General features: G+C 40.6%; 1 protein-coding gene across 1 annotated transcript in view; it reads left to right on the plus strand.

Moving 5' to 3' along the window:
- The window catches only part of LOC136871971 (carboxypeptidase N subunit 2), a 182,317-nt gene that overhangs the window by 148,783 nt on the left and 17,368 nt on the right, over positions 1–16,166 (plus strand). Inside the window, exons 11-12 of the mRNA XM_068227156.1 lie at positions 5,344–5,603; positions 15,744–15,869. Of these exons, the coding sequence (XP_068083257.1) occupies positions 5,344–5,603; positions 15,744–15,869 (386 nt within the window). The remainder of the gene's footprint in view (positions 1–5,343; positions 5,604–15,743; positions 15,870–16,166) is intronic.

The following is a 16,166-nucleotide window of genomic DNA, read 5'->3' on the forward strand; positions in this document are numbered from 1 at the left end:
TAGTTTTTAAGATATAAGTATCCTCATAAAAATAATTTAAATCCTTTTCCACCCCACCTCGTTAATTTGATTTCCCCCCCTCCAAAAATGCGTGTGTATTTATTTTTAAATGAGATTCCAAATACTAATTTTCACGTGTGTAACATCTTTAGTTTTTGAGATATAAGTATCCTCATACAAAGAATTCAACTTTTTCAATTAATTCACCCCCCTTAAATGGATTTTCCAAAGACAAAAGATTACGAGTTTCTTTACTTTGAAAGAAAATTCTAAATACAAATTTTTATGTCTGTAACATCTTCAGTTTTTGAGGTATAAGTATCCTGATGAAAAGAATTCAACTCCTTTTTCACTCCACCCAACCCGTTAAGTTGGTTTCACCCCACTCCAAAAATGCGTGGTCCTTTATTTTTCAAGGAGATTCCAAATAACAATTTCCACTTCTATAACCTTCAGTTTTGAGATATAAGTTTCTCCGAAAAAAAATTCAATTTTTTAACTTCTTTCACACTCCGCAGTTAAGTGAATTTTCCAAATATAAACAGTACCCATTTCTTTAAAAGAGCTTCCAAATGCGATGATCACGACTGTAACATCTTCAGTATTTGAGCTATATGTTTCCTCGTAAAAGAAATTCGTCTCCGTTTTCTCCCCTCCCCTCTACCAAGTTGATTCCCCCACCAAAAAAAGCTTGCTTCTTTATTTTTGAAGGAGATTTCAAATACCAATTTTCACGTTTGCAACATGTTAAGTTTTTGAGATATACTGTAGATATGCTAATTTTTAAAATTCACTCCCCTTTTTCAGTTTCCCTTAAGTGGATTTTCCGAAAAAATATTTTTCTTTACTTTTACATGAAATTCCCATGCCCAGTTTTCAAATCTGTAATATGTTACGTGTCTGAGATAATTTGCAGATATAGTTTTATTTTAATTCACCCCGCTTGTCACTCCTGTTTACCTCCTATTCATCGGCTTATCCAAAAAAAAAAAAAAAAACGTAATTTATATTTTCAAAGGAGATTCCAAATTCCAATTTTCATGTCTGTAACATCTTCAGTTTTCGAGATATAAGTCTCTTCCCCCGTTTTCACCCCCTTAATAGGATTTTCCGAAAACAAAATAGTACGTGTTTCTGTATTTTTAAAGAGATTCCGAATACCTATTTTTACGTCTGTAAACTTTTAAGTTTGTGAGATATAGATATCCTAATTTTAAAAATTTTCACCCCCTCGTTAATTGGATTTTCCAAAAAGAAAAAAAATACGTGTTTCTTTATTTTTAAAGGAGATCCCAAATACGAATTTTCAAGTCTATAATATCTTCCTTTTCTGAGATATGCCTCCTCATTAAGGGCATTTAACCCCTTTTTCACCCTTTTTCACCCCTCCTATTGCAATTTTCCGAAAACAAAAAATTCGCGTTTCTTTATTTTTAAAGGAGATTCTAAATACCAATTTTTACCTCTGTAAACTTTTAAAGTTTTGAGATATAGATACACTCAACTTAAAAATTCACCCCACTTTTCACCCGCTTAGTGACGGATTTCCAAAAATCCTCCCTTAGCTGGCAACTACATTGTAATATGAATGTATCCCCAAAATTTCATTCCTTTATGTCCAGTAGTTTTGGCTCGGCGATGATGAATCAGTCAGTCTGTCAGTCAGTGAGGATAAGTTATTTTATATATACAGTAGGCCTATAGATGGAATAGCACATGCAAGATTAAAAAAATAAGTGGAAGAAACATCATCTAATGATAAAAATAGAGGAAAAAATTATAAACTAACAAAATAACTGTAGAGATACAACAACTAACGAGAAAACTTAAAGGAAAAAGAAACAATGAGGAAAATTAAGGATTGAAAGTAGAACGAAGTGAAGAACTTATAGCGAGGCACAATAAGATAAATACAGGTATAACACTTAAGTAACGGTACAGTACAGTAAAGAAAAGAATAAATATGACATAGTGCAACAGAGAGGACAGCAACGAAAAGAGATAAAAGGAATATGAAGAAATATAAAGAAAATGAGTTAGGTTAATTAAGTAAGAATCAATTAAACGGGGTATAAGTAGAAAAACGTCCAAGTTCCTGTCAGAAGATAAAGAGTTAAGGAGGGTTGGAATGCTGATAAATAAAGTTCTTTGAACAAGAGAGAGGCGGGAATACGGAATATGAAGGGGTGAATTTATCCTGGTTCTGCGAGTTGGAACATGTAGGGTAAAGAAGTATGCAGTTTCAGGAGAACGAAATAAACCGTTAACAGCGTTATATAGGAATCTAAGGTCGGCTACTTTCCCGTGACTAGATAACGGGCGAAGGTTTAACTTATCCAGTACCTAAGTGATTACTGGTCAGGTTTCGACAATCACATTCTCTGGCTCTAACAATTCTACAGAAGAATGGCTGCACGCGGTCAATGTGATTCAGATTAGTGGGTGAAGATGTAGACCAAATGAGCGGCGCGAATTCAATAATCGGTAGGATACAAGCTACATAGTATGATCTGAGGGCGTGGATATCGATGATGTCAGAAAATCTATATAACAAACCGATAAGTGGCATTGCTCGTGAGGTTATCTTTTGTATCTGGGGAAAAAATAATTTACTGTCAAGCGACACTCCTTAGTCATTTTGTTCTGTTAGAGTTGGAAAAGGATTACCGAGGGGGGGGGGGGGGGGGTATTGATTAAGAATAAAGGATTTACGACACGTGATCGATATAGAGGTACACTTGGTAGGATTAGGCTTAAGACGCCATGTGGGGCACCATTCAGAGAGTGAGTTAAGCCCACTCCGTACACAGTTTACGTCTGATAAAGAATAGATTTGTTCGAATATTTTACAGTCATCTGCAAATAGCATAATTTCACAAGAAACGGAGGATATAGTATTAATGAGATCGTCAATAAATAGGACAAAAACGGGGGCCTAGGATACTGCCCTGTGGGACGCCAGAATGTACCATAACAAGAGTCGAACTGAACCCATCAAGAACCACACGCAGAGTTCTGATATTGAAGAAGCTCAGTTAGGAAGCGACCATGCATATTAAAACGCTCTGAAGTTTATAGGAAAGAACTGCGTAGTCCACGGTATCAAAAGCCTTTGCAATATGAGTGTAGCACACGTCCAGCTGAGAACCGGCATTAAGAGCAGGTGTTGCACGACGGAAAACAACAGCCAGGTTAGTTAGGCAGGAGCTACCGGGAAGAAAACCATGCAGCTGGGACGATATATAAGGAAGAGTGAATGAAAGGAGAAATCTATCACTAGCAGATCTAAGAACCATGGAGGAAGTCGAAGCAAAGTACCTGAAGGGAGCTTGGTGTACGTACTAGCAAAGTAAACATTTTACATCGAGGACTTGAGATATAAACGCTCGCTACCAACCATACTTCAATACATGCAGAGTCTGAAAGAAAGAAGAAAGTAATGTGAAGAAGTATGGCCGGAATTCTACACAACTGACGCCATGAAGGAGAGGAAATGGACCGGCCCTAACCAGAAGCTACGCCACTTATTAACAAGGTTGTCTATACATGGATTCCACCACAAACTCTGTGCGACGGCGCACTACCACGAAGTAAAAGAAAACTGCATGTGAACGCTATCACATAGAGGTAAGAACCGAAACAGTAACTGAGTACAGCAAAGAGACCCAGTTATAATACCTTAGTATCATCAGCTGCTGTATAAAGAATTTCTCGGTATTAATGTATTAATTGTAAATGTACCTATTTGCCAGGGGCTGCCTGGCCGAGGCGGTAAAGGCGTGCTCGGTTCACCCGGAAGGACATAGGTTCGAATCCCCGTCAGGATGTTGTAAATTTTAAGAAACGAGATTTCCACTTCCGGAGATGCATATGGCCCTGAGGTTCACTCAGCCTACACCAAAACTGAGTACCAGGTTAATTCCTGGGTACAAAGGCGTTCAGGAGTAGAGCTAACCATTCTACCCCATCACATGCCGAGGTTAACAATGGTGGAAGCCTTTACCTTCCACTCCTCCAAGGGCCTTCATGGCCAGTACGGAAGTGACTTTGCTTTGCTTTGCTTGTACCTATTGGCCATTCGCCTGCAATATATGGATTGCGGGCGCACGTCGACAAAATATGAACCCACACCAGAACATTAGGGAACTCCCTTGCTGTAGATGGCACCGCAGAATAGAGGGCTCATTCTATCTCTCACCGGATCGTCTCCAGTGTTTAATGCTCCAGTTAGGTGGGTGCAAGCCTCTGGTGACCTCATCAGAAAAGAGTGTACACTTCCGCTGTTCGTGATGCCAAGGGCTACAAGTTGTTGCCCACCTTATACGAGCAGGCCTATGGTGCTTCCTTGATATCGGCCCTCCGTCGCGCAGCCGATTTCACACTCTCTGATGTGTCACATTTACTCCAGTGATCCTCCGAATATCCTCACAGAACGAGGTGACAGTAACGGTACGCCTACGGCCTGCTGAAAGAAACCAATAGTGTCGGCTTTCCGTCTATTGTCAGTCAGTAACCGTCTGTATGTCCATGAACCTTTTCCAAACTCTGGGGACATCAGGATGACTTACTCCATGTGAGCAGCGACATCCACTTGTCGCCATTCTTCTTGTATTAATATCACAACTGGAATGCAATAATTAGCAGAAATGGGCACTCTGGAAGGTTTATCTCACTCCTACACGTGATGTCGATACACTACCGAACTTACAAGTGATGATGTTAAACTGACCGACATGTCAAATTCCTTCTGTCAGACAAATATTGAACGTGATCTGGGTTTAGTTTCACTATGTGCCTCACGTATTGGCCTACCGTGGATTCTGTAAACATGTCTGAAGTACCGTGACGTATAACTTGACATATCGTAATATGCAAAACTCTTTTATTGGCACTGCAGTTTAAAACATTATTACTGTAAAAAATATAGCACCCAGTTACGTAGCTTGAGGTAAATTGCCTTGATTTATGTTAAAATTCTCATGTAGTTTATAATTAAATTTACCGAGCTAGGTGAACGTGCAGTTTGGGTCGCGTAGCTGGAAGCTTGCATTCTGTGGTTGGTGGGTTCGATCCCAGCGTCGGCAGCCCTGAAGATGCCTTTCCGTGGATTACCATTTTCAAACGAGGCAAATGCTGGGGCTGTACCGTAACTAAGACCGCAACCGATACAATCCGTATCCTGTCACTTTCCATCCTGGCATCGCCGAAATCCTTCGATGTGTTAGTGCGACGTTAGACAACTAGAAAAAATGAAATTCTAGGATACAGTGAAGGTCTTTCTAAATAACACTGTACCTATATTTCCTCACATGCGCCGTTAATAATAAGGTTGTCTTCTCCCAGTTAGGTGGTAAGGAGTTCTCTAAACTTGTGAACTTGACGGAACTTCATCTGGGACAGAACTACTTGGAGGCCATTCCTGACGGAGCCTTCAAGAACCTTGGTAGGCTGGAGAAGCTGTTCTTGTTCAACAACAACCTTGTTCAGCTCATGTCAGGAGCACTGGAAGGACTCGCTAACCTCACCACTCTATTGCTCAACAACAACCTTCTGAGGGAACTTGACAACGGTGTGTTCTCTGGGATGCCTCGCCTACGTCGACTGTAAGTTCTGTGTATTTTGCTGATTGGATAGACTCAGATTTCCATATTCACCCCAATCCCATACAATATATGCTAGTTATGTTATCAATACCTAACGTTGCATTCTCATTGTCACTGGATTTCCATGAAGCCGGCCTAGGTTTAATGCGTGTGAGAGTTTTGAAATTAAAAGTATTGGTCCTGTGGTTCTAATTTCGCGTAAAACTGGAAGTCAACGTAGTACAATAGCCTTCCTTCCTTCCTTCCTTCCTTCCTTCCTTCCTTCCTTCCTTCCTTCCTTCCTTCCTTTCTGCCTGCCTGCCTGCCTCCTTTTGGCCATGATCGTTAAGGCGTAAAGTCTATATCAGAGGTGCTCACGCTGAGCATTCCATCCCGCGGGCGTCCAGCACTGTAAGTGAGCGGACTGGCAGGCGATGAGCGCAGCGTATGCTACTCAACCACAGTGAATCTGTGGCGGCTACGTCACAGGCCGTGAAGGTTGGGCGAAGTTCTCCCAGGCACTCGCGATCACTGCGGAAATGCGGGTAGAAAATAAGGAAAGAGAGTAAAAATCCACGTCATTTAAATTTTTGTTGTAAGAAATAAATTACTTACGTTCATTGCAGTTCATGTATTTTGACCGGATACAATAAAGTGTTACAAACTCAAATGATTTTATAATGTACCGTACGTAATGAATTACAATTTTCTCTATTAAATTTTAAGAGGTGCTTTTGAAATATGTCTAATATAATACGAAGTTTTAAGATGGATAAGCTGTGGCTTGCGGTTGTATCTTTCTTTCTTCCTTAATCTGTTTACCCTCCAGGGTTGGTTTTTCCCCCGGACGACGGATCCCACCTCCACCGCCTCAAGGGCAGTGTCCTGGAGCTTCAGACATTGGGTCGGGGGATATAACTGGGGCGAATGACCAGTACCTCGCCCAGGCGGCCTCACCTGCTATGCTCAACAGGGGCCTTGCTGGGGGATGGGAAGTTTGGAAGGGATAGTTAAGGAAGAGGGAAGGAAGCGGCCGTGGCCTTAACTTAGGTACCATCCCTTCATTTTCCTGGAGGAGAGGTGGGAAACCTCGGAAAACCACTCCCACGATGGCTGAGGTGAGAATCGAACCCACCTCTACTCAGTTGACCTCCCGAGGCTGAGTGGACCCTGTTCCAGCCCTCGTACCACTTCTCAAATTTCGTGGCAGAGCCGGGAAACGAACCCGGACCTCCGGGGGTGGCAGCTAATCACATTAACCACTACACCACTGAGGCGGACGGCTTGTGGTTGTACGGATTTAAATTATCTGATAAACTCACCAATAATCCAGTCATGTTTACCGCGAATAACATCAGTTAGGTTATTTATTTGAAGGCATGTTGTATGTCTATCTGGTAGATATACATAAATTGTTGTACTTTAATCTTGAATAGTAAATACAGGGAGGTGAGAAGAGTAATGGAGTGGCCCCTCACCACTGCTAGCCTGTGAAGAAAGTGGGCCCACTTCACAGTATGGGGAAGCCCTTGAGGCCACGCCCCTACGGCACAATCGTGCGCTAAAGAATGAGGTAGCACCTGAGCAGTATTAATGGTACTGGTAGCCCACTTCAATACGATATTACTTGCCTCGAGTGTGTCAACATCCCTGGATTGTGGTACCTTCCTTTTCTGCAAACTATTATTATTCATGATGTCATCCAAACGGAACAATAAAGCATATCATTCATTATCTTAATTTTAAGTCCTGACGTGCTGAGCGGCTCAGACGGTTGAGGCGCTGGCCTTCTGAAACCAGCTTGGCAGGTTCGATCCTGGCTCAGTTCGGTGGTATTACAAAGTGCTCAAATACATCTGCCTCGTGTCGGTAGATTTACTGACACGTAAAAGAACTCCTGCGGGACTAAATTCCGGCAGCTTGTCGTCTCCCAAAACCGTAAAAGTATTTAGTGCGACGCATAGCAATTATTATTATTATTATTATTATTATTATTATTATTATTATAATTATTATTATTATTATTATTATTATTATTATAATTATTATTATTATTATTATTATTATTATTATTATTATTATTATTATTATTATTATTATTAAGGCGCTGATAGGTTTAAGTAGCTTGGGTAGCCAGGGAATACGTTCGGGAAGGCATTCTCTCTCAATCTCGGCCCGGATAACTATGTATTGTTCACTTCGTCAAGGCTTAAGTGCTCCGTACAAATAACGCTATGAACACCAGGTGTCGAGTTCTTCCTGATGCAGGGGCGTAGCCAGGGGGGGGTTACTGGGGGTTATAACCCCCCCCCCATTGAACTTTCACAAAAAGAAAATAAATAGAAACTGACAGTAAACAATAAACTTCTTTTATGTGATCAAGATAAACTCCCTGCAATCTACTGCTTGTTGAGAGTGTTTGCCACCCTACCTGTCACCACTGCAGCCAGTGAGAGATCATTTTCAACATTAAGACGCCTTAAAACCTACCTCAGAAATACCACAAGTGAAAGTCGACTCAACGGGTTGGCTCCCTTGAACATTCACAGAGACATAGTTGTAAAACCAACAGATGTGTTAAATTTATTTTCTAGGAAGCCTCGAAAATTAGATTTTAGATTGTAAACTGAACATACCGTTTGAGATAAAACTGCTGACCTCGATCATATTATTCTTGTTCCGTATTTTAAAGTAAGAATTTTGTAGTGTATTGCAATCTGAATATCACATACAGTAATTCACTCTTGTATCAGTATCCTTATGACAGTCATGCATGCGCGTACCAGACACGCACAAGCACAAGCACAAGCACAAGCACTTTCATTATGTTATATCTTAATTTTGTAACTGTAACCCCCCCCCATTGGCCGATCCTGGCTACGCTACTGTCCTGATGGTCTAGGTTCTTAGGGAATCTACATCAATCCATCAATGACGTTCTCTCCATGAAGAATAAACCAAAAAAAAAAAAAAAAAAAGAACATGCGTGTCTACGTTTGATACGTAGTAGCCTACGACAAGAAGAACTTGCCGATTTAAAGCAATGCCGGCTTTTCTGTTCCTGTCACTACTACTGTTGCATCCATACATACGAAGTCCTATGATAAACAACGGTTCCATTAGGTAACTTGTCACAGGTAACTTACTGGGTGAATACTAACTTATGTCCAGCAACTAGCTCCACGGCTGGCCGTGGTGCCGAACAATATGGCTGCCACTTTCAAGGAGTGGTGCCACTTGGCCTGGCTAAGGGCCACTCCATTACTCTTCTCACCTCCCTGAGTAAATAGGTATGTCCTCGATCATGACGAAACTCCCTCCGGCCATTTAGAGGCTAGCTATTACTATTAAAGCCAACGGCCGTAGCCATGTTGAAACACCGGATCCCGTGAGATCTCCGAAGTTAAGCAACATTGGGCGTGGTCAGGAGTTGGATGGGTTGCACGAGCTGTTGTTGGGGGGGTAAGGGAAAAGGAGGAGCGGAAAGGAATTGGCCACCCTACCGCACGTAAACTCCGGCTCAGGAACACCTCTGCGGAGGTTCGGACCTGCCTTCGGGCAGAATAACCCTTACCTTACCTATTATCATTAGACGCCTTTTAAATTTTAAATACTATTTTCAGAAATTCAGTGAACAGAGAAAGTCACACACTACAACAAAATCAAACAATAAACTTGTTCAATTATGTAATTATACCTTATTTCTTGCTTAATGAATAACAGGAATTTCACCTTTTTTTTTTTTTTTTTTTACAAATGGAAATACTGTAATTTCCATCCAAGTAATTGTAAATTTTAGCTTGTACGCTTAAACCCTGTGCCTTATCAAACCCCTGTATCATTTGTTTAAGAAGCCGTGCTGTTACAAATATTTTATTAACTTCATCCACTTCATTTTCCGTCGATTAGATACATAAATTCATTTTCATTGTAAAAGTGAATATGTATTTTAACTACAACCCCAGTATACTATGTAAAATAGGGTTCCAACGTACCTTGGATATTCAATAATAATAATAATAATAATAATAATAATAATAATAATAATAATAATAATAATAATAATAATAATAATAATAATAATAATAATAAAAACCCTGTGCCTTTGTAGATTGTAACACAAATTATAACGTTTCTGTTTTCTTTGAATGAATAAATATAAGAAAATAAAACCGACTGTTTATATCGAGCGCAGTCTAAATCAATCCGGAATATCATGAAAAGGTCAGAGGTAATTTTTTTCGATTTGTTTTCATTACTGCACCCCAATCAGCATTTCGCTGAATAGTAGAGGAGAGCTTCGTAATCACATGTGAACGTCAGTGCTCCCTCCCTTCCCTCCGAAGTGTGATCACTCTCTCGCTTCACTGTGACGTATGCTTGTTACGTAAGCTGCCCGCATTGACTTCACGCCATCCCGGCCACACTGGGCTAGCCTCAACTGCCGCCCAGCTGAGCACCTCTGGTCTATATGGTCTGAATTTGGTCGAAAACATTTTCACATCAGAATGTTGGCCGGCAGGATAGGAGATATGGTGGTATAAAATTTATAATCGTAAGAATGCGTTCCAAAAACCTGAATACAATTCCAAACTTCTCCACAGTGTTCATAGAGAGTGATGGCATATGACGCTGTTGATGACGGTTCGTCCATCGGATAGAAACGTTAAGCCTTGAGCATGCCCCTTGGTGTTATTCTACAAGAGTGAGCTATATCCCGGCAGTGGGTTTCACCTATTCTTATTTCATTATCATCATCATCTCACAGCCAGGCGCGCACGTCCACACGGGAGTCAAATAGCAAGACCTATATCAATCGAGCTAAACATGACCTCGGACACTCCGGGCACTAAAAGGTATACGCTAAATAAATAAATAAATAAATAAATAAATAAACATTTTTATTAATTGCTTTACGTCGCACCGACACAGATAGGTCTTATGGCGACGATGGGTTAGGAAAGGGCTAGGAGTGGGAAGGAAGCGGCAGTGGCCTTAATTAAGGTACAGCCCCAGCATTTGCCTGGTGTGAAAATGGGAAACCACGAAAAACCATCTACAGGGCTGCCGACAGTGGGATTTGAACCCACTATCTCCTGAATGCAAGCTCAAAGCAATAAATAAATAAATAAATAAATAAATAAATAAATAAATAAATAAATAAATAAATAAATAAATAAATACTTCCCTCCCACCTTCTTTCTTTCCTTTTTTCACATCCTTCTTTCGTTCCTTCCTGTTTCTTTCTTTCCTTAGTCCTTTAACCACCGGGCGAGTTGGCAGCTGTGAACTTGCATCCAAGAGATAGTGGGTTCAAACCGCTCTGTCGATAGCCCTGAAGATGGTTTTCCGTGGTATCCCATTTTCACACCAGGCAAATGCTGGAGCTGTACTTTAATTAAGGCCACGGCCACTTGCTTTCCATTCCTAGGCCTATCCTATTCCATCGTCGCTGTAAGACCAATATGTCGTCGTTCCCGGGACAAAACCTCCTATGTGATAATATATTTGGAGATATACTGACCCGCGGCACATACATTATGAAGAGCGAGAATGCCTTGACGTATGCACACAATATTGCACCTTAGATGACAGAACCTTACCGGCCAAAGTTCTAAGCTAAAATATTTCACAGGAGGTTTTGTCCCGGCAGCGACGATGTGTCGGTGCGACGTAAAGAAAATTTATTTTTTTTTAATAAAAAGAGTCATTTTCCCCTCTTCTTCCTTGCATCGGATATCCGATTTAATGTAACATACAGTAAGCTAATACAGGCCTTTTTCTGTTACTATTATTGTCCTTGTTATCTTAGGATTTGTTTTAATAATTTTTTCTCTCCTTTCCGTTGAACTAATCGTAAATGTTAGTTTATCCCCCCAAATCCTAAGTTCTTATTTTACTACCAAGTCATTGTCATTATTTTTAGCCTTTCTTCCATTGAAGTCGGTACATTCGAGCTAAAACCCGTCCTCATACCTCTTGACGTCCAACCCAAAAATGTAACAGCTCTTCAGTCAATCATTAATTGATACATTTAATTGGGCAGGTACTAGTTTCGAGAAAATGGAAAATGACACGTAGTTTAGAATAAATCATTCAAAATGACAACACCAGGAAGAGAAAAACTACTTTTTTTTTACACGTACAAGGTTTTTAAGGGCAAAAGTGAAGATTTATGTATTTCAATTCTTCGAAAATATTCCACGTGCCCACTATTTTATATTCTTAATTTTTCTCTAATATAATTTCGGCTCATATCTATATTTTAAAACCTTATATTGAAGTCGGTTATGATTTATTTCAACCTAACGAATGCTTTCAAATTTGTATAAAATTTACGATCTGCCTAATAAATTTGAAGATATATTGCGTGTTTGCAGAGAGAAAATTGTAAGTTATTCTAACAAGGCAACATAGAAAGCTATGACACCTGAAACCCGAAACAAACGGATAAACATCTGTTCGTCATGGAAATGCTGCATGCTTCACTACAAGTGTTCGAAAAAATTATATTTTTTACAAAATGCTTAACGTCGGTGGTAAGGGGGTGGGGGTAAGTATTCTCTGAAGGTGAAAATAAACTATATTTCCAGCCCAGGAAAACGTTCTGAAAGAGAAGATATGACAAATCAAATTAAAATTGTATTAGTACGTACATCACATAAGAGAAAATGCACGTCACAAGGACGAATCATCCCAGTAAAAGGTACTTGAAAATTAAGGAAGTAAACATGTGGCTCAAGTATCAAGAATTAAAGAGCTTTATTACTTGGAAATAAGTAGCTTCCAATACAAGAGCACCGTACAGTCCTCCTTATGTCGTACGGAAAAATATTGTTTCAATCAACGTTAAAATTCACTGACTGTCATTCTGAGATAGAAGGATAAGAAATATATGTTTTCCCTTGTCCCGCATCATCATCTATAGCCTCAATCCACTCTCCAGTTTCTAAGGCATCATGGATCCTGTGCTTCCATAACTTCAATACAGGGCTGTCCAGTCCCGTAATACGACTGTTACGCACTTCCTGTATGGTTTGCAACTGGGACACTTCCATGGACTTGCCACCCCCAAGAATATGAGAGCTCTTGCATCCTCCTGGATGATACAAATGTTCACTGTTTTATACCAGGTATACGCATACATTTTGCCGGTTTTTGTGCTAAAGAAAACACTTAATCTTCAGGAGAATTCTTTTTGTTTAGTCAAAATATTGGCCATTCGCTTCTACGCACTTCGTCCATCTTTTAGGAAAGTTATGAATACCTTGCCAGAAAACCTGCTTGTATTTTGCGGCAAACCATTCGTAGAGCCATTTTCCAACTTCCTCGAAATTCCTGAAGTGCTGCTCTGCAAGCGCATGCCCCATTGATGCGAAGAGGTGGTAGTCAGATAGCACCAGGTCGGGAGAGTACGGCGGGTGCGGAAGTATGTCCCATCCAAGTGATTTCAAGGTGTCTTTCACTTGTTTTCCTGTGTGAGACGGCGCATTGTCGTGTAACAAAATCACTTTGCCATCTCTTCTGGCCCATTCCGGTCGTCTTTAGATCAATGCGTGATTTAAATTAATCATTTTTGGGTGATAGAGTTATGGACTAACGATTTCGCTGGGCTTCAAGAGTTCATAATACACAATACCGCTCTTTTGTGATCTACCAGAGCACACTGTCTTTCACTTCGATATCACCATGTTTAAATCGTCGACACCATGTCTCACATGTTCTAATAGATGGAGAGTGTTCACCATATGTTTATATCAACAAACGATGACTTTCCACAGCTTTTTTCTTTTGATTAAATAAGAAAAGCAATCAGTGCCACAAATGTTCTTTTTCAGGCACAAACGTCGACATGATCACTGAACACACACGCTAGTGTTTGGCTCACTCAACTTGTGTGTGTTGGTAGGTTAATGTCAGACGAACAAACTGACGTACGTGTCAAATGTATATGCTGCGTACTGTTCGCTGGCGCCATCTTTTAGTGGAACCGGAAAATACATCTGGTATAACATTACTTTCCAAAGCACTATGCAGTATACCGGATGTGTCAGCTAAGAATCGTCAAGCATTGTGGAAGATATTCTCAATTTCGTTCGTGTAATGTGTAGGTAGAATCAGCCCAGATAAAGAGCGCTCATTAGGTACGTCATGTGATATCTAATGTCATTAAAAGTGTCGTTTACCGGGCGAGTTGGCCGTGCGCGTAGAGGCGCGCGGCTGTGAGCTTGCATCCGGGAGATAGTAGGTTCGAATCCCACTATCGGCAGCCCTGAAGATGGTTTTCCGTGGTTTCCCACTTTCACACCAGGCAAATGCTGGGGCTGTACCTTAATTAAGGCCACGGCCGCTTCCTTCAAACTCCTAGGCCTTGCCTATCCCATCGTCGCCATAAGACCTATCTGTGTCGGTGCGACGTAAAGCCCCTAGCAAAAAAAATGTCGTTTAGGTTATCGCTGAAAACAAAATGTTGTATAACGTGTAATGTTTGTGTGCCCAATCGTTTGAGCAGTCTCAGATCAGTCTACTGCGATATTTCATTCAAAGATATTTCTTGACGGTGACAGCGCAACAGTGAGGTTGAGTGAGACTGCTGTACCGGGGGGACAGCACGGCGCACTACATGGCAGCACAACCAGGGAGCTGTTCTGTCACAGTCAATAAGAATTCTCGAACGGAACATCGTATTAGATCAATATGAGGCTGTTCTATCGATTGGACACATACAATAAATTACACTTCAAACAACATTCAGTTTGCTATGAGAGCCGTTAACACTGAACGTCACATGGCGGACAGGATGAACAGTTTTTGCTTGGGTTGACGCTACCTATGCATTAAAAAAACGTAATTGAAAATATCTACCGAACCACCGGAGAAAAGGGTACTTGACGACTCTTAGGCGAGATACCCGCTATAACGTACACGATCCATGTGCAGACCTTCCGGCTTACGTGCTTTAATATATGAATAATATACAAAGGGCACTGCCAACGGCCGTAGCCGTGTTGAAACACCGGATCCCGTGAGATCTCCGAAGTTAAGCAACATTGGGCGTGGTCAGGAGTTGGATGGTTTGCCACGCGCTGTTAGTGGGGGTAAGGGAATGGAGGAGCGGAAAGGAACTGGCTACCCTACCGCACGCAAACTCCGGTTCAGGAACACCTCTGCAGAGGTTCGGACCTGTCTTCGGGCGGAATAACCCTTACCTTACCTACAAAGGTCACTAGGAAAGTTTTGCAATACGCAAAAACGGTTGGCTGGACACCCCTGTTATGGTTAGGGGTCAAGAGTGTGAAAATGTAACCGAAGATAAGTGGCAGAGTTTGTTCAATGACTGGTTTTGACTTATGGAAAAGTGTATTAAGTGTGGTGGAAATTATTTCGAAAATGACTAAAGCGTTCACTCACATTGCAAAACTTTCCTAGAGCCCTTTGTATTTACTGTATAAACGAAATAATGAATCTAATGCGGAAGTGTGATATATCAGTTTGTAAACTGATTGATGTCGATCTTAATTTAATTTCTTGTTGTATAGTTTTCTTTGAACTTGAAAATGTGTATTCAAGTTAGGAAGTTCTTGAAAGTGGTTGAAGTAAATTCTAAGTGTCATCCGACTCTCTCTCTTGCTTGTCACTCGAGCTACAGGCTTTCAAAAATGAATCCGAACCAGTCTAGTATGTCATGTTCTAGTCCATAACGTGCATGGAACAGTTCCGTAGACAGACGCCAATGAGGTAATAATCATCAAAATACTCGAATAATTTGGTTTGTTCTATGTGGTGATAATTATTATTATTGTTTTAACCCTTTATTGCACACTGTTTCCCTCAGGCAATATATAATTTTACAGCTGTATAAATGGATGAAGCATGCAAAGTAAAGTGATGAATGAGATTGTTTGTTATTGCTTTCTGACAGAGGCAAAAAGTGATGGTACGGCACCATTGATCTAGTGACTACCATTTTTACAGCAGCCACCGTCACTCACTGTGCCCTGAATGTCTTTACTAACCACGACTCCAAAAGAAATATCACGTATCAAGATATGACATTATCCAGACTCGAATGCTAATCCGTAATGACCGTAGTTCCCCCTCTTACAGTATATCCCAATTCTTCTAGCACTGATGTTACTTATTTTGTTTCATATCTTCCAGGCAGGTGGATAGCAATAAGTTCCAGTTTCTTCCGACAGGATGCTTGGATGCTGTGCCGGAATTGGTGTCACTGAAATTAGCGAAGAATCCGTGGCATTGTGACTGTTCAGTTCTCTACCTAGCTGTGTAAGTACTATGTAAATAAGTATTACTTACTTTCATGGGGTTGACTCATAATAATTTTAACTCAAGATGTACAGTCGATTTAAATAAATCTAGATACGCATGGCATTACATAAGTTCCTTGCAGGTATTTTTTTTTTCACGTCAGAAACAATGAACATATAGATACAAACTTTGTTGTGGGTACCCACAAGGTTTGCATCTGCATCTCTTTCCTCAAAACATGTGTTTGTTTTATTCGCTATTTGCATTCGAAATGTCTCATATATACCATCATTATGGTGGGCATGTTGTTTACAT

Source organism: Anabrus simplex, chromosome 1, assembly GCF_040414725.1.
Source record: "Anabrus simplex isolate iqAnaSimp1 chromosome 1, ASM4041472v1, whole genome shotgun sequence".
Taxonomy (NCBI): Eukaryota; Metazoa; Arthropoda; class Insecta; order Orthoptera; family Tettigoniidae; genus Anabrus; species Anabrus simplex.